The 26,700-nt window shown below is 40.6% G+C and overlaps 1 protein-coding gene across 1 annotated transcript; it reads left to right on the top strand.

Annotated features, from left to right (window-relative positions):
• DLEU7 (deleted in lymphocytic leukemia 7) lies at positions 1–26,700 on the top strand. The gene is made up of 2 exons (XM_007945224.1): positions 1–453; positions 26,494–26,700. Exons 1-2 carry the CDS (start codon positions 1–3, stop codon positions 26,698–26,700), a joined length of 660 nt encoding a protein of 219 aa, XP_007943415.1.

Here is a 26,700-nt window from a genome sequence, read left to right as displayed (position 1 = left end):
ATGGCCAGCCCCGCGCCCTTAGTAGCCTCCATCAGCCACCAAATGGTGGCTCTGCAGACCCTGCAGCTGTTGCAGCAGGAGTGGGGTTGGGGGGACGGTCCAGGCGCCCCCCGGAGCCAGCGCAACCCGGAGCACGTGCCTGCCTCCCCATCCTGTCCCTCAGGCCCAGTGCGAGCCCGGTCGGGGTCTGGGCGCGAGGAAGAGGCGGTGGGGGTCAGGACGGGGGTCACCGCAGCCCCTGCGAGCTCCACAGAGGCTGAGGCGGTGCGAGGTGCTGAGGGGGGAGCGGAGCTGCTGCCTTTCTCCCGGGCCCGCGGGCCCTGTACCCTGGCTCGGATGGCGATGCGCAGCGCGCTGGCCCGCGTGGTGGACTCGACCTCCGAGCTGGTGAGCGTGGAGCAGACGCTGCTGGGCCCTCTACAGCAGGAGCGGGCCTTCCCCATCCACCTGAAGGTGAGTTCGCCAGGGTTAGGTTAGGAGCCCTCGGGCACAGGATCTGCCTGCAGAGCAGTGCTGGATCCCGCGTGGAGACAAGAGACCTGGTGGGGCAGCGAGTCTGACAAGGGCTACCCACTGGGAAGGGGAGCGGTGGGAGTGCCGGGAATTGGCAGTTAAGCTGGGAGCTAGGGGCCCGCCTGGGGTCCACCTGACTGCGGAACAGAGAAGCGGGAAGGCCTTGCCAAAACCTTCCGCTGGAACTTCTCTCTGCACATAAATCCAACTTCCTATTTCAGCTGAAGGCCATTTCCACATGTGTAGCTCTAGGGATGGAGGACAGCTGTCCCGTTTCCCCACCCAGCCAGCCGCCCTTCCAAATGAATAACTCTTTCCCTGAAACTTAAATGCACATATTATGTCCTCTCTGCCTTTTGTATAACAAAATCATCTATGTTTACTGAAAGTTCCCTTACACTCATGAATCGCAACTACTTTTGCATAAATCTAATTCCCCACAGAGCTCAGGAGCCTTATAGAGTCAACCTGAATTCTCATAAAGTGGGGTGAGAGTGGGGTTGGACCCCAGGTGTTGAAGCGTGAATACTAATACTAAACTACTGCTAAGTCACATAGCTCATGTTTGTAGGGCACAGTTTCCTCTTAAAGTACCAAACTGTTTTAGCCAAGTTAGTAAGCTAGCAGAGCAGCTGCCTTCCAGGCTGAGTGGGATGTGGAAAACATCAGGGTCTGGGTTCTAGTTCTGACCTTGCCACTTACTAGCCTAATGGGTTTAAAGTCTCAAATATCTTTGAGACCTTGTAGCTTCCAAAGTTTGACCTACAATATTGCTTCATTCATTCCTTCTGGAAGTCTAAAACATACCAGTTGCTGTGGAATCAGTTGATTCTGCCTCAAGGTGTCCCTTGTGTGTGTGTGTGTGTCTATGTGTGTAGAACTGTGCTTTTTAGGATTTTCAATGGCAGAATTTTGGGAAGTAGATTGGCAGGCTATTCTTCTGAGGCACCCTGGCTGGACTCAAACTTCCAGCCTTGCAGTTAACAGGAGAGTACATTAACCGTTTGCCCCATAGCACATAGACCTGTCCAAGGCTTTTCTGATGGATATGGAGTAGGGTGGCAAGGAAAGCTTAGAGCACTTCTTAAGAATTACCACACTTGCTCTAGAAGCCAAGGTTTGAAAGAATGCAACACACTGCCTTCGAGTGGGATCTGACTCATAACGACCCCTCCTTGGGTTTCTGAGGTGGTATCACTATGGAAGTAGATTGCCCAACTTTCCTTCCGAGGAGTGGCTGGTGGGTTTGAACCGCTAGCTTTCTGGTTAACAGTCAAATGCCTTAGGCACTACACCACCAGACCTCCCAAGGTTTGAAAGAAGTTGCTATATATTAGATGGCACAATACACATGAAAGATGTATTTTAAATCCAACACAATAAAGCATAGTTACACCCAAATAAATACTGTTACTGTCCATCAGGGTTTCTCAGCCTTGGCACAATTGAGAGTTTGAGGTGGGTAATTCTTTATTCTGAGGATCTGCTTTATGCATCATAGGATGTTTAACACCATCCTGGCTTCCACCCACTAGATGCTAGTGGCACCTCACCTCAACTGAGACAAGCAAAAATGTTTCTAGACATAGCCAAATGCCCACAGTGGAGCAGGGGTGGGGGAAGGAAGACCACCTCTAGCTAGGAGCCACTTCTGCACTCATCTTGAGAGGTTGAATACTTAGTATAATGAAGCTGCATTTCACCAATTTGTCACAATGTAAGATTTGTCTTTTTATTTGTACCACCAAGAAATTAAAAAAAAAAAAATCTTTCAATTGAAGTATGACATCCTGTCAATCGTAAGACACATCCTAATTTCAGAGATTTTAAAATGTGAAAAAATGTTCATTTTAGAAATGATGAAATGTGGAGTGCTTGAGGAGCTCTGGTGGCATAGTGCGTAAGGCATTACTGCTAACCAGAAGGCTGCTGGTTCAAATCCACCAGCCACTCCTAGGAAGGAAGACTGGGCAATCTACTTCCATAGAGATACTGCCTTGGAAACCCAAGGAGGGGTCGCAATGAGTCGGAATTGACTTGACAGCAGTGAGTTTATTTAGGTTTCTGTGAGATTAGGACTATATGCAGGGCATATGTAGGTTGGCATGAAAGAATGAGAGGTCAGTAATTGTCTAGTTTGGGTTCTCTAGAGAAGCAAAACCAGTGATATATATGTGTGTGTGTGTATATATGAAAGAGAAAGAGGTACTTATGTCAAGGAAATGGTTCACAGGGTAGAAGCTGGCAAGTCCCATGTCTGTGGGTCACTCACACCTCAGGCTGGAGGCTTCTCCTGACTCACATAGTTGCCTGGGCTGATGAACCCAAGATCAGCAGGCACTATAGCAGGCTGTAGGCTGCTGTTCAAGTCCAGTGAACTGGCGGTCAGATGATGAGGAGCCAGATGCAGGATTCAGAGTGAGCAACAAAGCCAGAGCGCTTTGCCAGGACGTCCATACGTATTAAAAGTAGGCTGTACCCCTGCAGAAACTCCCTTTCAACTAACTGGCTACTTATAGCAGATCTCTCATGGAGATGATTACGTTAATCAGATCTTATCATGGAGGATGGCTCATCATAACTGCTGAACCATTGAGAATTATGGCTCAGCTAAGCTGATACACAACATTAACTATCATTGTGATCATGGAAAGCTTCTTGGTGGAGGTCACCTTTAAAAAATGAATGTTTGTTTGCTCTCCAGGCATTAGAGAGAAAAGAATTTCAGGGGGGTTGGTGAGTCTCTAAGGAACTGTGGTGGCACAGTGATCAAAGCATTCGGCTGCTAACTCAAAATGCGACACTTGGAACCCACCAACTGCTCTGTGGGAGAAAGATGAGGCATTCTGCTTCCATAAAGATTTCTAGCCTTGGAAACCCTCTGGGTCCGTTCTACTCTGATAGCAATGGGTTTAGTTTTTGATTTTCAAGCCTTCTTCAGTGAACTCTACCCTCCTCAATCTTTCTCAAATATTTGAGGCCATCTGACACAAATATCTTCCTCTGTACCTAAAAGATCTCGTTTCCACTCATCATCACCTTTCTTGTCTCTAATAGAGAAATGTTGTTAGTTGCTGTTGAGTCAGTTTGAACTCATAGCGGCCCTATGTACAACAGAATGAAACTCTGCCGGATCCTGTGCCATCCTCACAATTGTTACTATGTTTGACCCATTGTTGCAGGCACTTGTCAGCCCATCTCCTTGACAGGTTATTTCCCCCAATGTAAATTCCTACTCTTGGGCACTGGAACAGTCTCCTTTCTCCTGCCCCTACGTCTGTACCTATCACTTTCACCCTCTCTCCTGTTTTCTACTGCAGTCTATCTGCCAGTTTCTCTCAATCTATAAACATATTCAAAGCTTCCTTCGCGCTTCCTTCTTTTAAGTCAAAGGTCCTTCCTTGACATGAGCAAATGTTGCAGGGATATGTTGCTTCCACTTTCTGGAAATATCTAAAGTGTTCATTACAAACAGGGATCTTAATTTTTTTTTGCTACCTTCCAGTTGCTCTTGAGTCAGTTCCAATTAATGGCAACCCCGTGTGTTGCAGAGTAGAACTGTGCCCCGTGTGGTTTTCAGAGCAGATCTCCAGGCCTTTCTTCCGAGGTTCCTCTGAGTAGGTTTGAACTGCCAACCTCTTGGTTGCCAGCAGGTAACTGCTTGCACCACCCAGGACTCCCTTCTTACTACTAGAGTCTGCTCTTCACCTGCGTGGGCACACTGAGTTTCCAGGGACCCTGAAGAAAGCTAATGCTTTTGGAAGTGAAACAAGTAGGGAGCAGTTTCTCCAGAAGCTGTGTCTCCTGGCTGGCATCCTAGGATTTTGCTTGGTTTGCTGTTTGGAGAAAAGATAAGATCTTTCAGTTTGTGGAATGATGATTGCAAAGCACTTAGACCTGAGGAAACAGCATTCTGACGTTCCAGAGGGCTGGTTATGTAGACTTGGCTTCATTAACAGCGGTGTTAATTCAAACAATTTGTAAGGGTGTTTTTGATATATTTTTAATTAAAAACATGCAGATTGCTTTTATATACTAGAATGATTCTAGGAGGATATTTGCTAGAGGAGAAAACACTGGTGTGTCCTGTGGAAGTGTGTGGAAACCTCCCCAAAATCAGGTCTCCTGGACTGTGTTACTTGCCACTGAGGGTGGGAGGGGGTCTCACTTGAACTAAACCTGGCAGCCCAGGTGACAGGCATTAGAGACCTCGAAGTGGACAGCATAGCCCAGAAATCTAGTGCTCTGTGCTTTCTGTGCTTCTGTTTCCTCACCTGTAAAGTGGACAGAGTGGGATCTAACTGTACAGCGTTGTTGTGGGGCTCAAGATAATATTCATCAAGTTTTAGTCAGTGGCTGCCCATAGTATGTCTCAATACATTTTAGCTATTAATATTACTATTCACAGGTTGATGCCTCACAAATTATTAATGACTACTATTATTGTGAGTTCGATCCTTAATATTAATGGATCCGATCCATGAACTCTGTGCTTAATTTCCTGGACTTTTGATAAAGTGGAGTTAGGATGCCCCAAAGAGACTTCCAAGAATGACCCAGCTCTTCAGAGGTCAGCTGTAACACCACACTAAGGATTGACTTAGCAGTGTCACCTTTGAGTGACTCACCTATCAAAGTATTAGGATTGTCAGCTGCTCTCCAGTGACCCGTGCCCAATGGATTGGACTGTTATAATGCACAGGGTTTTCATTACCTGATTTTCTGAAGTAGATCACCAGGCATTTTCTTCCTACTCCATCTTAGTCTGGAAGCTCCACTGAAACTTGTTCAGCATCATGGCCATGTGCACACCTCCACTAACTAACGGGTGTGGCTGCACTTGAAGTGCTTTGGCCAGGAATTGAACTTGGGTCTCTGTCATGAAAGGTGAGAATTCTGCCAGTGAACCACCAATGCCTCCTGAGGGTTAAGGAAGTGAAATGCCTGAAGTCAGAGAAACACTCAGTATAATAATGGCAACATTTGATAGTATTTTATCCTTTCCTTAAAGAAACCAAGGCTTAATAATCCTTTTGCACATTTAGAGATTATCAAACAAAACATAATACATGGCAAGAGAAAAAGAAGTGAATTTTTTCACAGTGGATGAAAAAGGTTTAAGAACATTGAATCTTGTTAAATTAGATTTATGGGGAGAATGGAGTTACCTGACCTGACAGGTATTTATCATAGGAGGAAAATGAGGCTCAGAGGAATTGAGGAAGTGCTCAAGATCCCACAGCTAGTAAGTGATGGGGCCATGATTCAAACACAGTTTTAACTGGCTCTTTTCACTGCATCATAGTGTCAGCTCCTAGGGATGTTATAAGCATCACACTGAATAATGTATGTGCAATAGATGGGGCCTCTGTGTATATGCCTACACTGTGCACTGCTAGGGCTGCAACGTTCACATTGTATGTTAAATTATGCACCTCCTCACATGGTGGCAGCCCTACATGATGACTTAAAAGTACCAAGGAAAGTTAAGAAATCCTTACCAAAAATTGGGACCCTTATTCATTGGTGGTGGGAATGCAAAATGGTATAGTTGTTGTGGAAATAATTTGGCAGTTCCTCAAAAAGTTAAGTATAGAACTACCGTATGGCCCAGCAATTCACTGCTAGGTGTACACTGAGGGCTTTGAAAGAAGTGACGCAAACAGACACATATATGTACACCAATGTTTACTGTAGCACTATTCACAATAGCCGGAAGGTGAAAACACCCTAAATGCCCATCAAGAGAAGAATGGATAAACAAATGTGGTACATACATACATACGTACAATGGAATACTACTCAGCCATAAAGAGAAATGAAATCCTGATACATGCTATAACATGGATGAACCTTGGAAACCTTGTTGTTGTTATGTGCCATTGAGTTGGACCCAACTCATAGCGACCTCTCCTTGGGTTTCCAAGGTGGTATCACTATGGAAGTAGATTGCCCAACCTTCCTTCTGAGGAGTGACTGGTGGGTTTGAATTGCCAGCCTTCTGGTTAGCTGAGTGAAATAAATCAGACACAAAAAGACAAATGTTTTATGGTCCCACTTATATGAAATGACAAGAATAGGCAAAGGTAGGGAGACCAGAGTGTGTTTGTGCTTACCCATGGCAGGAGGGAGGGTAATCAGAGGAGCCTTTGTTTAGGAAGCAATGTGCTTGCTTTTGTTTGTGATGATGGAAAATTTGGCAATGATTATAAGTCATGTTTGCAAAACATGATTAATGCAATTGGTATCACTAAAGGATGCCTTCGAAAAATGTTGAATTGGCAAACGTCATGTTATACGTATTTTTACAGTAAAAAGAAACCATATATTTTGTTGTGCCAGTTGGGTCTGGTGTTCCCCGGTACTATGGTCCTGAGTCAGTAGATCCATTGGATCTCTCTCCCACAGTGTCTGGCTGTCTGTGAAGGATTACTCTGTCTCTTCTGTTGTTTCTGTAAGGATTGCAGTTATTTTGTGTCACTGGTATCTGTGCAAGATTAGCCTGTGCTGAATCTATACTTGGTCTAGAGTATACTCTTGTTCACTGACCCCCATCTGATCTTCTCAGATGTTTATGTGTTCATCTGTAGTCTGGTGTTTGGTATTAATGGTAATGGAGTATTGTGGATATACTGGTTGGCATTAGTATCTGTCCGTCTATATATTATGCGTACAGTTCAGTGTCCTCCCTTTTCCTAATGCTATCATGGTGGTCCTGGACTCTTTCTATACCATCCCTCCCCTTACCCACACCAGCATGTGGCCCCCAACTAGCCCAAAATTAATCCCTCTCCTTCCCTCCCCACCCCGGTAATCTACAAAGTGAGTTCCCTTTCTCAAGCAAACCCTTCTTTGTCTTTTTACTGTCATAGGCTCATAAGTATTTGTCTTTCTGTGATTGACTTATTTCACTCAGCATAATGTCCTCCAGGTTCATCCACATTATGAGATGATTCGCATATCCCTCATTGCTCTATAATGTAGCATAGTGTGCTATTGTGTGCATATACCATAATTTGGTTATCCACTTGCATCCCTTGGAGCAATCAACCACGGGGCACCAGAGGGGCAACATTTGCATGGAGGAAATACAGGACACACAGGAGTGCATAACTACGAAGGACATAGGGGAGGGTTACTGGGCAGGGAGGGGAGGAGACTGGGTTAGGGTTAGGCATGGTAAATGGGGAGTGAAACTAAATGTACCTGTAACGTTGAATGTAAAACACACTCTTAAAATAAAAAATTAAATAAAAATATAAAAATAAAAACAAAGAAATAATTCTACAAAAGCAAAAAAATAAATAAGAAAATAAACCATTACCAAACTAATAATATCAGCAAGAATTGCTTCTATACTTACCACCCACAGGGAACATAGAAGTGTGTAGGACCCTAGAAGAAAATATTTTAAAAACTGCTAAAAAAGACTGATTCACTTCAGGGCCATTAACGAAGCAAATTATGAAGTCACTCTGATTGAGTTTTGTCTGTCTTCCCTGGAGAGTTTAAAAAAATAATAGCTTTTAAGAGTTCTATTCTGAAGCAAGTTTCATGGAAATTGACTAATGCCAACTTTCGGAGGGAAAGGAACTCTCCTGGCTTTGCAGATTATACTTGCCTGTGAGCTCAGCCATTTCAATTAGCTAATTCTGTTACCAATTATTCCGTCACATTCCATGGGCCTTGCTGGTTTTCTCATTCCACTCCAAGAGTGCAGAAGTCATAAAACTGTCAGCTTTGGCTTCCCAGTCATTGCTAATGTTCTTTGCAAACTCCAAGTGTGAATAGTGGGCTACTCAGAGGAAGGTGCTGATGCTGAGGTCTTTTTTCCCATTTGACTTTAGGTAGGAAAACTAGTTTCTGCAAATTTGGAATTGTGTCTTCAAAAATTATTTACACACTACTGAAGAAATAGTGTTCATATTATCAGTTGTTATAAATTGGGCATTGCTCTCTATTTGGGACACAATTGTACTTTTGTTTTAGATTATATTAATTAGCAGTGATAGCCATGGCATTTCTGTTGCTTTTGGTTTCTCCATGGATACAATGATTGCTCTAGAAGTAGCTTATTTATAGCTTTGCAATTCCTTCTGATGTGAATGATACGAGAAAAGCAGGACTGACAAGCTTTCTGAAATGAAAAATTTGGGAAAGAAATTGTAGGGAAGCCCTATAGATGAAACTATTTATGTTTGACATCTCCTTGGAAATGGTGCCATGTTTTATTTTATAATCTTTTGATTTTCCTTGTGAGTATCCTTGAATCAAGGAAAAAATGCATTTCACTGGACTTTCCAAGTAAGAGTAGTCTCATACCCAAGGCATAGGCACAAGGAACCTTAGTTACTTGTGAGCATTTTCACTGGGGACATCGCAAGTAAAACTGTTTAATTTCCTGTGGATGATAGACTTTTTTATGATGACTGGCAGATATTTTTGTTCTTCATTGGGTGTTTTATTAATATGCAGTTACATATCTGTTTGGGACTGACCTTGGATTCAGGCAACTGGTGAATTTGTAGATCTAAAAAAAAAAAAAGGAAAAAACCGAACCCACTGTCATCAAGTCAGTTCTTACTCATAGTGCTCCTATAGGACAGAGTAGAACGGTGAATAGGGTTTCCAAGGCTGTAACTCTTCACAGAAACTGACTGCCTCATCTTTTTCCCACAGAGCAGCTGGTGGGTTTGAACTGATGACCTTTGGTTTAGCAGCAATGTGCTTTAACCACTGCACTGCCAGAGCTCCTTTTGTAGATCAAAGTCAGCGTTGGGCTCCTTCAGAGGAGAGTGGTCTGCTGTGCAGGCTGGACACAGCAGGCTGGGGAAAGCTCTTTCTTTCTTTATTGCTTTCTGTAGAGGATGTTAGGAGTCCCTGGGCAGTGCCAATGGTTAACATGCTCAGGTACGAAGTAAAATATGGGCGGTTGTAGTCCACCTGGAGGCACCTTAGGAGAAAAGCCTGGTGATCGATTTCAGAAATATCAGCCACTGAAAACCTTGTGGAGCATAGTTCTAGCCTGATCCACAGGGAATCACCACGAGTCAGGGTCTGCTGGACGTCAATTGATGGTGAGGATGTTGGGGGTGGTGGTGCGGGAAAACATAAGAAACAAGTTTGTTGGGGGTGGTGGTGCGGGAAAACATAAGAAACAAGTTTGTTGAGGCCATCCTAAGAGAATATAGCCCAAGATGTGACTGCTTTGAAAACAGCTACCTTATTCTAAGGCCAGATGTTAAGAGAGAATGAACTGATTTATAATTTATATTGATTTACAAGTGATTTTGAAGGTGACATTGTAGGAGAACAAAAACCTTGTGGATTGTTTAAAAGTTATTTGCATTTGTATAGCTTATACAGCCATACTGTGCTTTTGACATTATTAGCTTTTGATACTGGTTTCAGAAAACAAGCTTTGAAACTGACTCCTAGTGGCTCATTCCTTCTGCCTTCAAGCCTTCAATTTTGATGGACATGTTTATTTTTAGTAAAAAGCTGAAAAGGGCTTATCTTTTCTTTCCTCTTTCAGACTTTGCAGGTACATTTTCAGTTGTCCAGGCTTCCAGCATTGTAGGTTCCTAGTAAACACAATGTGTAATGCAGAAAAGTACGAGTGTAGTGGTGTTTCTAAGAAGGTTACCTGACACTGGCTAGAAGAGAACTGAGCTGAGAAAAGAGTTCCATCTGGGAGGTCTCTGATTAGCTCATAGTTGGTTTCATATGGAAGCATAGAAGGTTCCATTCTTGAATATCCTCAAATTAGCCAATCCCTCTCAATTATGCTGCAAAGAAGAGTGTTGGGCCAACAGGCCAGTCTTCAGTTTGGAAATGATCATTGCCAATTTAAGCTCCATGGCATGACAGTCAGTTAACCTTAAAATAGCTTGAGTATAGCCAGCCAAGGAAGAAATGGGAAACAATTGACTTGTAGACATTTTTGTTCCTTCCCAAAGAACTAGTTTCGTTCCTTTCCTGTGTGCTTGCATGCAGCCCTGTTTAGCCTACAGTGGCTGAGAACTCTGTGGTTCCTGGTCACTGTCTGTCTCCCATACTCCATGTGACTGCTGCAAGTCTCTACTGTTTCTGCAGCTGAGCTGTTGGCCCAGTTTCTGATTTGCAGGGGATCTTTGATGAACATTTGAGTACTGACAGTGAGAAGTTAATTCCAGCTCTGTCACTCACTTGCTGTGTGACTTAGGTTAAGTCAGTTAATCTCTGAGAAACTCATTTCTTATCATCTGTAATGGATAGTTGTGAGCATGGAATGAGATAATGTCATAGAGCCCAGTTTGGAGCCTACTAGGTACTCAAAGTCATAAGCTGGATCAAAGTTCTTAAAACACTGGTTTGCATGGTATTTCCATGCTTAGAAGTCTCTGTGCCCTTGATGTGATCAAGGCCTTCCACAAACACTTGTATCCTGGTATGCAGCACAACCTCTGTTCATTTCAGATTGGTCCCCCAAAGTCCCAGACCTTTCTTGACTCCAGACTTTTGCTTGTGCTGTTCATTCCAAGGAGTACCTGGGTGGTAGAAACAGGTAACCTGCTTGCTGTTGACCAAAAAGTTAGAGGTTTGAGTCCACCCAGAGGTGCTGGGGAAGAAAGGCTTGGTGATCTACTTCTGAAAAATCAGCCACTGAAAACCCTATGGAGCCCAGTTCTGACATACATGGGGTCTCCATGAGTTGGAGTCAACTCAGTGACAACTGGTTTGGTTTTTTGGTTTGTTCATTCTCAAATGCAGGGGCCATTTCCTAATGACAAGCCAAATATTGCCTTCCCAAATCACCAGTGTTCTAGTGCCTAGTGCAGTCCTTCCTATGTACCACTACTCTAATTCCTTTTCCGAGCCTCCATTTCCTAGCAATGGCCAGCCACCTTCCGATTGCTTCTATCACACTTTCAGAGCCTTAATCTTATTCTTTGTGACAAGTCTGCTGAACAGTTTCAAATAGATTTCATCTCACCAATTACATTCTAAGCTTCTACAGAGCATATACTCTTTATCTTTTTTTTTCCCCTCCTCCCTTTCAGTTCTTACTGACCTGCATGCATCTAGCAGGGTACTTTATTTATAAGCTTAGATTGAGCAAATGCTTTACAAGTATAAGAGCTTTCATATTCCTGAGCTCATTTGTCCTTCACAACCTCCCCATGTGGTAGCTATTATTGTTTCCATTTTGCAGATGAGAAATCTGAGTAACCATATGTAAAACCACCTGTCCAAGGATAGCCTGTTGAAGGGGCACAACTGGGGCTCTGCTGGCAAGTCCAATGCTCTTGAAAGAATAACCTCTGTGTCCCTGGGTTGACTTTGGAACTGCCTAGAGGGCTGCCTGTCCTTAAAGAAGCCTTATCAGTGACTCAGGTCTCCAACTGAGGCATGCTGTGATAAACCTTGCCCTTGTCAATAGTTTGTCCTTTTAACCATTGGCTGGTATGAAGATATAGACACTCCATTCTTACCAGTGTATTAAATAATATAAAGAGGAAAGGAGCATTTTATTAGTTACCTACTGTATGCCAGGTACTGCCATGCTCGATGTGCCTTTGTTCACTTAATTCTCACTGTTGCTGTTTTTGCTAATTGCCATCGAGTTGGCTCCAACTCACAGTGACCCCATATATAATGCCATTGTTGGTTGGTTCTTCACCATCTTCATGATCATTGCTATTTTGACTCCGTAATTGTGGCAGGTGTGTCAATCCATCTCATTGAAATAGATATCCCTTGCTTTCACTGACCCTCTACTTTACCAACCATGACTTCCTTTTCTAGCGATTGGTCTTTCCTGATGACATGCCCAAAGTAAGCATGATTCTCACCATAGCCCTATAAAATAGATGCTGTGATCTTCATTTTTTACATATGGAAATTGTTGTTGCTGTTAGACGCTGTTGAGTCAGCTCCAACTCATAGTGACTCTGTGTACAACAGAATGAAACAGTGCCCAGTTGTGTGCTATCCTCACAATCCTTGCTATACCTGCTAGAGCCTATCATTGCAGCACTGTGTCAACCCATCTCACTGAGGGTCTACCCCTTTTCTGCTGACCCTCCCCTTTACCAGGCATGATAACCTTCTCCAGGAAATGGTCCCTTCTGACAACATGATCAAAGTAGGTAAGACGAAGTCTGGCCATTCTCTCTTCCAAGGAACATTCTGGCTGCACTTCTTCCAGGACAGATTTGTTCATTCTTCTGGCAGTCCATGGTAGTTTCAGTATTCTTCACCAACACCACAACACAAAAGCATCACCTCTTCTTCGGTCTTCCTTATTCATCGTCCAGCTTTCACATGTGTATGAGGCTACTGAAAACACCATGGCTTGGGTTAGGCACACCTTAGTTTTCAAGGAGACATCTTTGCTCTTCAGCACTTTAAAGAGGTCTTTTGCAGTAGATTTGCCCAGTGCAATATGAGGTCTACTTTCTTGACTGCTGTTTCCATGAGTGTTGATTGTGGATCAAAACAATATGAAATCTTTATCAACTTCAATCTTTTCTACATTTTTTGTGATACCACTTATTGGTCCAGTTGTGAGGATTTTCTTTTTGTTTATGTTGCGATGTAATGCATACTGCAGACTGTAGTCTTTAATCTTCATCAGTAAGTGCTTCAAGTCAACTTCACTTTCAGCAAGGAAGGTTGTGTCAACCACATATCGCAGATTGTTAATGAATCTTCTTCCAACTCTGATGTGGCGTTCTTCTTCATATAGTCCAGCCTCTCTGATTATGTGCTCAGCATACCAGTTGAATGAATATGGCAAAAGGATACAACCCTGACAAACACCCTTCCTGATTTTAAGCCATGCAGTATCCCCTTATTCTGTTTGAACAGTAGCCTCCTGGTCTATGTACAGGTGCCTCATGAGCACAATCAAGTGCTCTGGAATTCCCATTCTTTTCAATGTTATCCATAATTTGTTATGATCCACACAGTCAAATGCTTTTGCATAGTCAATAAAGCACAAACATCTTTCTGATATTCTTTGCTTTCAACCAATATCCATCTGACATCAGCAATGATATCCTTCATTCCATGACTTCTTCTGAATCCAGTTTGCACTTCTGGAAGTTCCTTATCAATATACTGCTACAACTGTTTTTGAATTATCTTCAGCAAAATTTTACTGGCATGTGATATTAATATCATTCGATAATTTCCACATTCTCTGGGATCACCTTTCTTTAGAATGGGCACAAATATGAATTTCTTCCAGTTAATTGGGCAGGTTGCTATCTTCCAAATTCCTTTGCATAGATGTGCCTCCAGCATGGCATCATTTGTTGAAACATCTCAGTGGATATTCTGTCAATTCCTGGAGACTTATTTATTTATTTATTGCCAATTCCATCAGTGCAGTTTCAACTCCTTCTTTCAATACTATTGGTTCTTGATCATATGTTACCTCCTGAAATAGATGAACATCAACCAATTCTTTTTTGTACAGTGACTCTGTGTATTCTTTCCATCTTCTTTTGGTGCTTCCTGCATCATTCAATATTTTGTGCCTAGAATCTTTCAGTATTACCACTCAAGGCTTGAATTTTTTCTTCAGTTCTTTCAGCTTGAGAAATGCTGAGTGTGTTTTTACTTTTTGGATCTCTAACTCCAGGTCTTTGCACATTTCATTATAAGATTTGATTTTGTCTTCTCGAGCTCCTCTTTGAAATCTTTTCATCTCTTTTATCTTATCATTTATTCCATTTGTGTTAGCTACTCTCCATTCAAAAGCAAGTTTCAAAGTCTCTCCTGACATTCATTTTGGTCTTTTCTTCCTTTCCTGCCTTTTTAATGACCTTTTGCTTTCTTCACATATGATGTTCTTGTTGTCATCCCACAACTCATATGGTTTTCGGTCATTGGTGTTCAATGTGTCAAATTTGTTCTTCAGATGGTCTCTAATTCAGGTGGGATATAATAAGGGTTATATTATGGCTCTCATAATGTTTTAATTGTCTTCAGCTTCAACATGAATTTGCATATGAGCAGTTTATGGTCTGTTCTACAGTCAGGTCTTATTTTGGCTGAAGATATTGAGCTTCTCCATTTTCTCTTTCCACAGATGTAGTCAATCTGATTTCTATGTATTACATCTGGTGAGGTCCATGTATATAGCTGCTGTTTATATTGTTGAAAAAGGGTGTTTACAGTGACTAAATCATCGGTCTTCCAAAATTCTATCATGTGATCTCTGGCATCATTTCTATCACTCAGGCCATATTTTCCAATTACTGGTGATTCTTCTTTGTTTCTAACTTTTGTATTCCATTCACCAGTAATAATCAATACATCTTAATTGCATGTTTGGTCAATTTCAGACTGTAGAAGTTGGTAAAAATCTTCAATTTCCTCATCTTTGACTTTGGTGGTAGGTGTGTAAATTTGCATAATAGTAGTATTAACTGGTTTGCCTTGTAGGCACATGGATATTATCCTATCACTGACAGCATTGTACTTCAGGATAGATCTTGAAACATTTTTTGTGATGATGAATGCCATGCCATTCCTCTTTAATTTGTCACTCTTGGCGTAGTATCTCATATGATTGTCTGATTCAAAATGGCCAAAACCAGTCCATCTTAGCTCACTAATGCCTGGGATTAAAGATAGACTAAAGATAGTCTTTATCTTCCTTTTCATTTTGACAACTTCCAATTTTTCTAGCTTCATACTCCATACATTGCACATTCTGATTATTAATAGATGTTTGCAGCTGTTTCTTCCTAGTTTGAGTTGTGCCCCATCAGCAAGTGGAGGTCCTGAAAGTTTTACCCCATCCACATCATTAAGATTGACTCTACTTTGAGGAGACAGCTCTTCCCCAGTCATATTTTCAGTGTCTTCCAACCTGAGAAGCTCATCTTCTGGCACTATATCAGACAGGTTTCAGGCAATTCATAAAGTTTTCCAGTAATATATCAGACAGTGTTTCATTGTTATTCATAAGGTTTTCACTGGGCAATTCTTTGAGAAATGGATGGCCTCTTCCTTCTTCTGAGTCTGTTTTAGTCTGGAAACTTCACCAAAACCTGTCCACCATGGTAACCCTGCTGGTATTTGAAATAGTGGTGGCATAGCCTCTAACCTTACAGCAACACACAAGCCACAACAGTACAACAAACTGACAGACGAGTTGTGGGTGTGGAAACTAGGTGCAATTAAATTGTTTTTCCCAAGCTCATTCATCATGAAATTCAAACTCAGGCCTATCAATAGCATCCACCCCATACTAAAAATCAAATAGTAGCATCAGGATCCCTAAAAACCATGACATTCAACAAGGATATACTTAATCAAATAAAATGTAACTTATTACAGAGAGTTCCTGGAGCATGTTATGACTTAATAATACACATGATGAAACATTAAGGGTTTTAGATGATAACTGACTAAATGGGAGCTGACGTAACTCAGAATGATGGGTTACTGAAAAAGCTATTCTTTGAGGCTCAGGACCATTTTATTTTTATTTACAGACATATTTGTGGAATGTTGAAAAAGCTAATGTAATCTCAGGAATCTGTGCTTCTAGGAATTCAATGTCTAAAAACGTCAGGTCAGAATCCTACCCTTCTCTATGATGATCAGGGCTGACCTGAACTTTTGTAGTTAGTTCTCAACAGCATTAAATTTATAGTCATGGATTTGTCCAGAAAGCCATAACCATGATGGTGAGATGATTCTGGATCATAGATTGAAGTAAGTGATGGTCTTTAGCCTGCAGTAGAGAAGCTACAAAGTATAGATGGTATGAGATTGCACTCATGATTCTGAAGCAGTGCCTGTCAAACAGTGTGCCTGGGCACACTGGGATATCTCAGATGGTTAGGTGTTGGTTCCTTAGTCCCTGTGGTGGGTTGGTCTGGAGCAGGTGAAATCTCTGGCTCTTGTATATTTGAGGGTCAAAGAAATATAAGCATTTTCTATGTGTGCCATGTCATGTCATGTCAAGAGACTAGGAGGGAATATTCTAGAGGGTAGAATTAAAAACTATAGGGACTGTATTAGTTTTCTATCATTGCCATAATACCACAGACTTAGTGTCTTGAACCATACAGATTTATTCTCTTGCCTTTCTGGAGGTTATAAGTCTCAAGTGGGTCTCACTAGATTAAAGTCAAAGCATTAGCAGGGCCTATCTGAATATTGAAGATCCAGCGATAGAGGATCCATTTCCTTGCGTTTTCCACTCTGGTAGCATAGTGCCTAAGGCACTTGACTGCTAACCAGAAGGCTGACGATTCAAACCCACCAGCCACTCCTTGGAAGGAAGGTTGGGGAATCTACTTCCATAGTGATACCGCCTCGGAAACCCAAGGAGGGGTTGCTATGAGTCAGGTCCGACTTGATGGCACATAACAACAACAACAACAACAGAGTCCATTACCACTTCTTGACTTGTGACTCCTTTTATCTTCAAAGCAAGCAACACTGCATCCTTCTGACCACTTTTCTTAGGTCACATGTCACATCTCCTTCTGATAGGCAGGAAGTGTGCTGTGATTCTCAGGACCGATGTGACTAGATTGGGTCCATTCTGGTAATCCAGGACAGTCTCTCCATCTCAAGGCCCCTAATTTAATCATTGGTGCAAGGGTGCTTTTGGTATGTTGGTAACATATTCACAAGTTCTGGGAAATAGGATGTGGACATCTTTGGAAGGCATATTCTGGCTTTGGAAGGCATATTCTGGCTACTACAGGGCAGATTTTGCTAAAAATTAAGAGAATGTTCTAAGGAATACAGCTCTTTTCTCTAATGTGTTGTCTCCTAAGCACAATTTCTCTAGTTTCTCTAGTATATAAAAAAGAGCTTTGTAAGAATCCTTTGTAATGCTTAGACTAGAATCTATAAATGTCTTCCATAGGAGTAGATTTTTGTGTTTTTACCATAGCCCTCATAATATTTCATTGGATATTTGGAAATATGATCTATGTATCTCATTCCTCCTAATAAATTGTAAACTCTTTAGAAATCAGGTACCGTGTCTTACTGCCTTTTATCCAGTGCAATCAGTCATGTAGTGGGGGCTTGATACACATTTGAAATGAATTGAACTGATTAACTAAATGAGTCAAACAGGCCATCACCCTTCTCCCAGTAGATTAGTTGAGTCACAAAAGAGTATGTCAACTCACTTCACTTATTTTTAAACTTTTTATTGTAGTTTAGGTGAAAGTTTACAGAGCAAATTAATTTACCATTCAAAAATGTATACATATTATGTTTTGTGACATTGTTTGCAGTCACCTCAATGTAACTAACAGCACCCTTCCCATTTCCACTTTGGGTTCCGTTTCTTTTCATCCTTCTTTCCTGCCCCTTCCTGCATTCTGAGCTTTGTTTTGGGGCAAATGCTGCCCTTTGATCTCCTATGGTTGATTGCACTGAGGAACACGTTCCTCCCTGGTGTTTTTATTCAGTCTATAGGCCTGTTATTTGCCTGAAAGTTGATCCATGGGGGGTAGGTTCAATTCCAGGCTTGAAGGGCCACAGTGTCAGGGGTTTCACTAATCTCTATCACACTACTAAGTTTGATCTTTTTATGATTTTGAATTTCTGTCTATATTTCTTTTTCTCCCTTTCTGTCCAGGATTTTCTACTGTGATCCTGTTCAGAGCAGTTTGTAGTAATAGCTGGGCACCATCTAGTTCTTCTGATCTCAGAATAGGGAGGCTGTGGTTCATGTGGTCTGTTAGTCCTTTGAATTAATTGTTTCTTTGAGTCTTTGATTTTCTCTACTCTTTTTTGCTCTGGACAGTGAGAAACCAATCTTAGATGGTTATTTGCAAGCTGTTAAGAACCCTGTCACTATTCACTAAAGTGGAATGTAGAACATTGTATTTGTAGACTATGTTATACTCATTCACTTAGATGTCCCCATAGACTGTGGTCCTAAATCCCCAAGTGACTCATTCCCTCAAGGTGTTAGGGTATAGCTAAGAAGTTTTCAGAACTTTGTCCCGTATGCTCTGCTATATCCCTGGATATATTTACAGCACATAAAAATATATATGTACAAATATCCTCTGTCAAACTTATATATACTGATGGGTGTACTCCCATTCACCTTCCCACATCTGTTCAGCTTTCAAGTCTACCTATGTATCTACTTATAGACACTGTTTATTGTTACTGTTATTGCAGGATTATGTATGTATTAGTATTTACCTTTATTGTCTTTTACTCTTGTTCACCTCTCAGTGTCTTCCTTTGCCTCGGTCATATTGTGCCATCCTCCCCCTTACTGTATATTGCCTTTCCCTTTACCCAAGCTAATATATGTCTACTATCTAGTGAGTGAGTTTCCCCACCCCCTACCCTGATAACCACCAAAAATGTTTCTTTTGGTGAGTAAACCTTTTCTTGAGTTTTTATAACAGTGGTCTCATACAATGTTTGTCCTTTTATGATTGATTTATTTCATTCAACATAATATCTCCATGTTCACCCATGTTATGAGGTGTTTTGCAGATTCTTCATTACTCTTTAATGTTGCATAGTATTCCATTGTGTCTCGACTCACTTTAAAATATAAATGCTGACCATCAATTTGGACCATTGTAGTAACACATTTCATATTCAGAGTCTAAAATTACACTAGCCTTGAAAAGTTTCAAAACCTACTTTTAGATTACTCAGCCATATCAGCCATAGAGTTCTCATTCTGGCAAAGTGCTTAAAACACTATGTAGGATATTACCTCATTTCTTGGAGCATTTGGAACTTGCTAAATAAACATGCTGGGAGGATATGCTCTGTTATTGAATAGAAAGCATGGTAAGTGAAATCATGGCCAATATTGATCATGTGAGTTTCCACTGAAAACCCATGAGCTTTTTAATATGCTACTCCCTTCATGCTGTTAGTTGTGGTTTGGTTGGAGGTCATGACTCTTGGATCCATAGTTGGCCTTCAGACCTTCCAGAAAGGAAGAGAAGCAATACCTGTTTTATTTTTCCTTTCTCTGGCTTAAGAGTCTCATGAAAACCTATCCCTATTACTTTATTTTCTTTGTTAATATATTTGAGAAAGGATTAAAAGGAAATAAAGTACTAAAATAATAAAATAAAGAAACTTTGCTAAGCTTGCCAGGCATCTAAAGTTGACCTAGGACCTCAGGGACCAGTACAATCCAGCAGTTGAATTTTATTGTATGTATAATTTCCCCAAATGATGCTTTCTTTGATTCTTTACATTAAACTTGAAATTAACTTCAGATTTGAGGCCCACAGATATATTTTTAAGTGCATTTTCATTTGCTTTGAGTGATAAATCCCTTTGCAGACTGTCTAATAGGCACATGTCAGCACACATCTGTGCTTCCTTCTACTTTGAATTTCCCTTTGCATTGTGTCTTTGATCCTTCTGCTTTGTACTGAGAGTTGGACTACGGCTATAAAGCAAGCACACAATACCCCTTGATATGGGTTTTAGGGAAGTAGTCCATAGCGATTTCCATCCCTTACTTTCCCATTTCCAGGCAATGTAGATTACCCGATAAACTATGGGGCAGATGATCTAAGTAGCCCTTGACACCTGAGCATGAATGAGACAACACTCAAAGAATTCTTTAAAGCAAAAACAAAACAAAACAAAACAAGAAGCATGGTACATGGTAGCCTGAGAGTACTTAAGTCTGAGGACTCCAGCATGTTCATCTTTCTATACCATCACCTAGCTCGCACAGAGGTGCTGTTGTCGTTGTTTGTTAAACTGAAATAAATAGGTATTTATTTTATTTCTTGTGGGATGGTTTCTGGTTTTGTGAGGAACCCAGTTCTCTCTTGCCCAAGTGGCAGGGTTTTTCTTTGGGGGAAAAGTAACTTTCCCTTCAATGCAGAACTGGTGTTTCTGGGTGGTGTAAATGGTTTGTGAACTCAGCTGCTAACGGAAAGGTTGGAGGTTTGTGTCCACTCAGAGGTGCTGCAGAAGAAGGCCTTGGTGCTCTACTTCTGAAAAATCAGCCATTGGAAACCATGTTTGAGCACACATGAGGTCACCATAAGTCAAAGTTCATTCATTAGCAACTATTTTTGCCCCTGTATGCAACTAAGGAGCTCTGGTGGAGTAGTGTTTAAGGCATTTGGCTGCTAACCAAAAGGTCAATGGTTCAAACCCACCAACTTCTCTGCAGAAGAAAGATGAAGCCATCTCTGTAAAGGTTTACAGCCTTAGAAACCCAATGGTGGTCACTGTAAGTCTGAATTGACTCCATGACAGTCAGTTTTTTTTTTTTTTTTTTTTTTTTTAATACAGAATGAGTTAGGGAAAAAACTCCAGTCCCTCATTGAACTTTGGTTCCACTTTTAGTTCTTCCTTTGATTTTCTCTTGCATTATCTCATTTTCTTTTCCTAATTTGTTGAGGTGAATTCTTGGATTTTCAGTGACTATTCTTTCTTAATATAAGCATTTAAGTATAGGTATTTTTCACTTAACTATACCACACAAGTTTGTTATACAGTACTTCCATAATTGTTCCATATAAAGTATTCTAAAATTTTAATGATTTTTTTCACTAACCCATGAATTATCTAAAAGTATATTTTTCATGTCATACATGTTGCATTAAGGAGCTCTGGTGGTGTAGTGGTTAAGGCATTTGACTGCTAATCAAAAGTCGGTGGATTGAACCCACCAGCCACTCTATGGGAGAAAGATAAGGCAGTCTGCTTTGGTAAAGATTTGCAGCCTTGGAAATCCAATGGGGGTCGGAATCTACTCCATGACAGTGAGTTACTTTTTTTTTTATCTTGCATTAATTTCTCCTTTACTTGCATCATGGTGTATGTGATACAGACTTTTTGATATTCATTGAATTTTCTTTGTGGCATTGTAAATAATCAGGTTCATGAATATTAAATATATGGTTGAGAAGGATGTATAATGTACTTATCTCCATTAGACCAAGCTTGTGTAACTGTTTTTCAGTCTTCTCTATACATACTGATTACTTTGCTGTATGATATATCAGTTTCTGAGAAAGCTGGGTTTATGGTTGTGAGTGGATTGTGTTTTGAGACTGTGATATGAGGCATACACAAGTAGACAATTGTTCTCTCTTCTTGGGTAATCGTTTTAATTTATTATAATTGATTTTTTTCCTAGTAAAGATTTTACTGGCTTTATGTTGGGTTGTCTTTATCTTGTGTATCTTTTAGTATCCATTTATTTTCAGTATTTATGTGCTTTTAGTTTTAAAGATGTTGCTTATAAACAGTACATAGCTAGATTTTTCAAAATCAACTCTGGTTACTACTATCTTTGAAAAGGCAAGTTTGTCTTACTGCATTTACTGTGTCGTCTGATAGTATTTAGAGTTATTTCTACCATCTTATTTGGTGCTTTCTCTTTATCTTGCTTTTATGCTTGTGTCTTTATTTCTCTACCTCTATCATCTGTAGAGGTGCTCTGGTGGCTTAGTGCCTAAGGCACTTGACTGCTAACCAGAAGGCTGGCAGTTCAAACCCACCAGCCACTCCTCGAAAGGAAGACTTGGCAATCTACTTCCATAGAGATACCACCTCGGAAACCCAAGGAGGGGTCACTATGATTCGGCATCAACTCAATGGCAGTGAATTTGAGTGACCCTCTGTAGTAAGGAGCTCTGGTGGCATAGTTCCTAAGGCATTTGACAGCTAACCAGAAAGCTGGTGGTTCAAACCCACGAGCCACTCTGGAGAAGGAAGTTGGGGCAATCTACTTCTGTAAAGATTTACCACCTCAGAAATCCACTGGGGGTCCCTATGAGTCGGAATTGACTCTATGGCAGTGCGTTTGGTTTTATTGGTGGCCATGTATAGATAAGGGTCTCTGGTGTTATAGAGGTTAGGACATTTGGCTGTTAACCAAAAAGTCAGTGGTTTGAATCCACCAGCTGCTCCATGGAAGAAAGATAGGGCTGTCTGCTTCTGTAAAGATTAGAAACCCAGTGTGGGTTGCTGTAAGTTGGAATCAACTCTATGGCAGTGAGTTTGGTTTTGGTTTTGGAACTTTAATTGATAGAATCAATAAAGTTTCAACCCCTTTCCCTCTACTGATTCTAATGCATTATTTCTCTACTTTAATAACCCTTACATTTCCCAAATGTATGCTTAACAAGTCTAAAATGTATCAGTTTGGCTACCATTCTCTTAAGTAATACAGTTAGCATTTTAGAATCATCTTGCTTTTGTAAATCCCAAATTAGTTGTTATAATTTTGTTTCAAACCATCAGTTATTTACACTCACGTAAACATTTGTTCACTATGACTTGTTGATCTCATTCTTCTGAGATGATTTTCTTCTTTCTGAACTGCATCTTCAGAATGTTCTAACAGTGAATACCTCTTCCTGGAAACTCCTTCTATCCTTTTAAAGGAAAAAGTGTATTTATTTTGGCTTCAGGTTTGAGTGATAGTTTAGTTGGATTAAAAAAATATAAAATAAAATATCTGGGTTAACAGCTACTGGAGGATATTAGTCTATGTTCTTCTACCTTCAAGAGTTGTAGTTGAGAAATTTGCGATCTGTCTTGCTGTCCTTTGAGTGACAGCTGGCTTTTCCTTTCTGATTGCTTTGAAAAGTTTTTCAAAACTTCAATGAGTTTAGATTTGAGTCTTGTTTAGTTTAGTCTTGTTTCACTTTTGAATCAATCCAATGATTCATGCCTTTGATCAATCCTGGGTAATTCTCATCTATTATTCTCTTTGAATATTGTCTCTCTTATCTTCCCTGGAAATATATTTGCTTGGCTTTGCTGTTCTGTCATCCATGATGCTTAACCTCTCATTTATATTGTTCATGTTTTCATCTTCTCATCTTGTATTTTCAGTAATTTTCTCATATTTACCATCCAATTTATTAATTCTCATTTCAGATACATTTAATTAGGTGTTTAAGACACTCACTACATTTTTAATTTGTCAGTATAGTTGTCATTGCTAGAAGTAGTATATGGTTCTTTTTTAAACCTGCCTGTTCTTTCTTAAGATGTTGTTGTTGTTGTTATGTGCTGTCGAGTCGGCCCCGACTCATAGCGACCCCTCCTTGGGTTTCCGAGGCAATATCACTACGGAAGTAGGATTGCCCAACCTTACTTCCGAGGAGTGGCTGGTGGGTTTGAACTGCCAGCCATCTGGTTAGCAGGCAAGTGTCTTAGCCACTATGCTACCAGAGCTCCCCTTTCTTAAGATATTTTTAAAAATTTGTTCTTTTGTATCTTCAATCAATTTAAATGTAATTATTTTGTAGTGTCTATCCTGTCCTTGCATTGCACCTGCTGTATCATGGTAGATTGTATTTTATATTTAATATTTTGAGTTTGTCTGAGGTGGAGCTTTGTGAGAATTACTGTGTGCTTGGGTTAAGGACTTGTTTCCCTAGAATAAGTCTTGCTTGCTTTTCCTGTGTGTCCATGGGCATCTCCAGCCCAGTTCCAATTTTTAAGTTAATTTCTAGTACAGGCCTTTCTAGAACATATATATGGTATAGAGAGAAACTCCAAAATTTAAGCTCCTGTAGGTACAGTTCCATAGTTACACATTCTCAGGGGCAATCTTATTTCCCTCAAACCTAGCTCAAGAGACACCAGCTTTTCTTTCTTGATGGGCGCTGATGGGCAGTTAAAGTAATCTTCCTTTTCTTTCTTTCTTTGGGCCTTGGGATCTTCTTACTTTCTTGTGGATATACTAGCAGTTTTCCCTAAATGTTTGTAAGTTGGAAAAGAGAAGATAATTTTTAATCCTTTTTTTCCCCTGCAATACTGATTTACACATACTTAACTCAGAAAGAATGTTTGTTCTATTTTATTAGTGTTTGTATGAATTCAATAGCAAGGCATTTTCAGGTTACTGAGTGTGCCATGTTGCTAGAACCAGAAGTTTGGGAGACATGATTTCCATGTATTTAAAAGAGATAATGTATTCACTATTATCTCTAATGTGGAATAGTTTTTGTGTATTATTTACATTCAGTGGATTTTAGAATATGAAACATTTAGAGATTGAAAATCTATTGGAAAAACAAAGACAAGCAACCCAATTAAACAGTGGGAAAAGGACTCAACTAGACATTTCTCCAAAGAAAATATACAGATGGTCTATAAACACAAAAAAAGATGTTCAATATCATTAGTTGTTAGGGAAATGCAAATCAAAATCACAGTAAGTTACTATTTAACACCTACTTGTTGTTGTTGTTGTTATGTGCCATCGAGTGGGACCCGACTCATAGCAACCCTCTCTGGGTTTCTGAGGTGGTATCACTATGTAAGTAGATTGCCCAACCTTCCTTCTGAGGAGTGGCTGGTGGGTTTGAACCTCCAGCCTTCTGGTTAGCAGTCAAGTGCCTTAGGCGCTATACTACCAGAGTAATAGTGTTAATAATAATAAACCCAACCAACTAACCAAACAAAAAACTCCAGAAAATAAGAAGTGTTGACGAGGATATAGGTACAATGGAGCCCTCATCCACTGCTGCTGAAATTATGAAATAGTCCAGCCACTCTGGAAAGTACTCTGGAGGTTTCTGAAAAAGCTAGACACAATTACCATATGATTCAGTAATCCATTCCTAGATTTATACTCAAGAAAACTGAAAATATATGAATGTTCTTAGCAGTTAAAAAATATCCAAAAGGTGGAAACAACTCAAATGTACATCCACTGGTGAATGGATAAATGAAATTTGGCATATTAGTGCCTAAGGCATTTGACTGCTAACCAGAAGCCTGGCAGTTCAAACCCACCAGCCACTCCTGGGAAGGAAGATTGGGCAATCTACTTCTGTAGAGATATTGCCTTGGAAACCCAAGGAGGGGTCGCTAAGAGTTGGAAATGATTTGATGGCAGTGAGTTTATATATATATACACACACATACATATTTATATACATGCATATGTGTATAAGGGAATATTATTCAACCAAAAAAGGAGTGAACTACCTGCTACAACACAGATAAACCTTGAAAACACATGCTAAGTGAAAAAGTCAGATATTAAATATCACACATATTTTATGGTTCCATTTATATGAAATGTCCATAATAGACAAAAACATGGAGATATAAAGCAAATTAGGGGTTGCCATGGGAGCTCTGGTAGCATAGTGCTTAAGGCACTTGACTGCTAACCAGAAGGCTGGCTAACCACCAGCCACTCCTCGGAAGGAAGATGGGGCAATCTACTTCCGTAGTGATACTGCCTGGGAAATCCAAGGAGGGGTCTCTATGAGTCAGGTCCGACTCGATGGCACATAACAACAACAACAACAACAGTGGGTTCAAGGAGCAGAGAATATGGAGTGCTTAATGAGTACAGGCTTTTTGGGTAATGAAAATATTCTGGAGTTAGGTAATGGCAGTGATTGTACAACATTGTTAATGTACTTCACCAGTTGCTGTTGAGTCATTTCCAACTTACTGGAGTTGTGAGTTGAAGTCAGTGTGGATCAAGCCACATAGGCTGAGAAGGAGGAAAGGTAATTCTCTAAGAGGGAGTCTGATGATGCTATGGTTAAGTTGTTAGCTGCTAATTGGAAAGGTCTGCAGTCGAATCCACCAGCTAATTTGCAGGAGAAAAGACCTGGTTATCTGCTTTTGTAAAGAGTTCAGCCTAGGAAACCATATGGCAGTTCTACTCTGCCTTCTAGGGTTCCTATGAGTTGGAATAGACCCAATGGCACACAGCAACAGTTCCCTGAGAGAAAAACTGTGATGGTTTCACCAAAAAGGAAGAAACACCTGGCAGTCTGCTTCCTGAAATCAGCCTAGGGAGCACAACAGTCCAGTCATGGGATAACACAGCTCTGGGCAACGTTTTGTACAGCTGTGCATGGGGTCAACATAGTCAGGAGCCAACTCTATGGCAGCTAACAACACCAATTACCAAAAGAGAAGGAATTAGAGGGTGGGTAAGCAAAACACAGCAAATGCCGCCCTTAATGTACCTAATTTCTTGTTTCTGTTTGATGTTTATTGCAGGATAGTGTTGAATTTAGAAACATCTGCAGTCATCTGGCTCTACAGATTGAAGGACAGCAGTTTGACAGAGACTTGAATGCTGCCCACCAGTGTTTGAAGACAATAGTCAAGAAGCTGATTCAATCGCTTGCTAATCTTCCCTCGGATTCACACATGGTAGCCTGTGCTTCCTTGAGACAGATCTTACAGAATCTCCCAGATGTATGA

The sequence above is a fragment of the Orycteropus afer genome, unplaced genomic scaffold, assembly GCF_000298275.1.
Source record: "Orycteropus afer afer isolate SDZICR_OR568_19922 unplaced genomic scaffold, OryAfe1.0 scaffold00134, whole genome shotgun sequence".
In the NCBI taxonomy this organism is placed as follows: Eukaryota; Metazoa; Chordata; class Mammalia; order Tubulidentata; family Orycteropodidae; genus Orycteropus; species Orycteropus afer.
The sequence above is the reverse complement of the archived record's forward strand: the minus strand, read 5'-3'. Positions and strand labels throughout refer to the sequence as shown.

Excerpts from the sequence above, each read along its gene's own strand:
- DLEU7 (XM_007945224.1), top strand. The coding sequence starts at position 1 with ATGGCCAGCCCCGCGCCCTTAGTAGCCTCCATCAGCCACCAAATGGTG. Across the intron at positions 454-26,493 it reads CCTTCCCCATCCACCTGAAG|GATAGTGTTGAATTTAGAAA; the intron begins GTGAGTTCGCCA and ends TGTTTATTGCAG.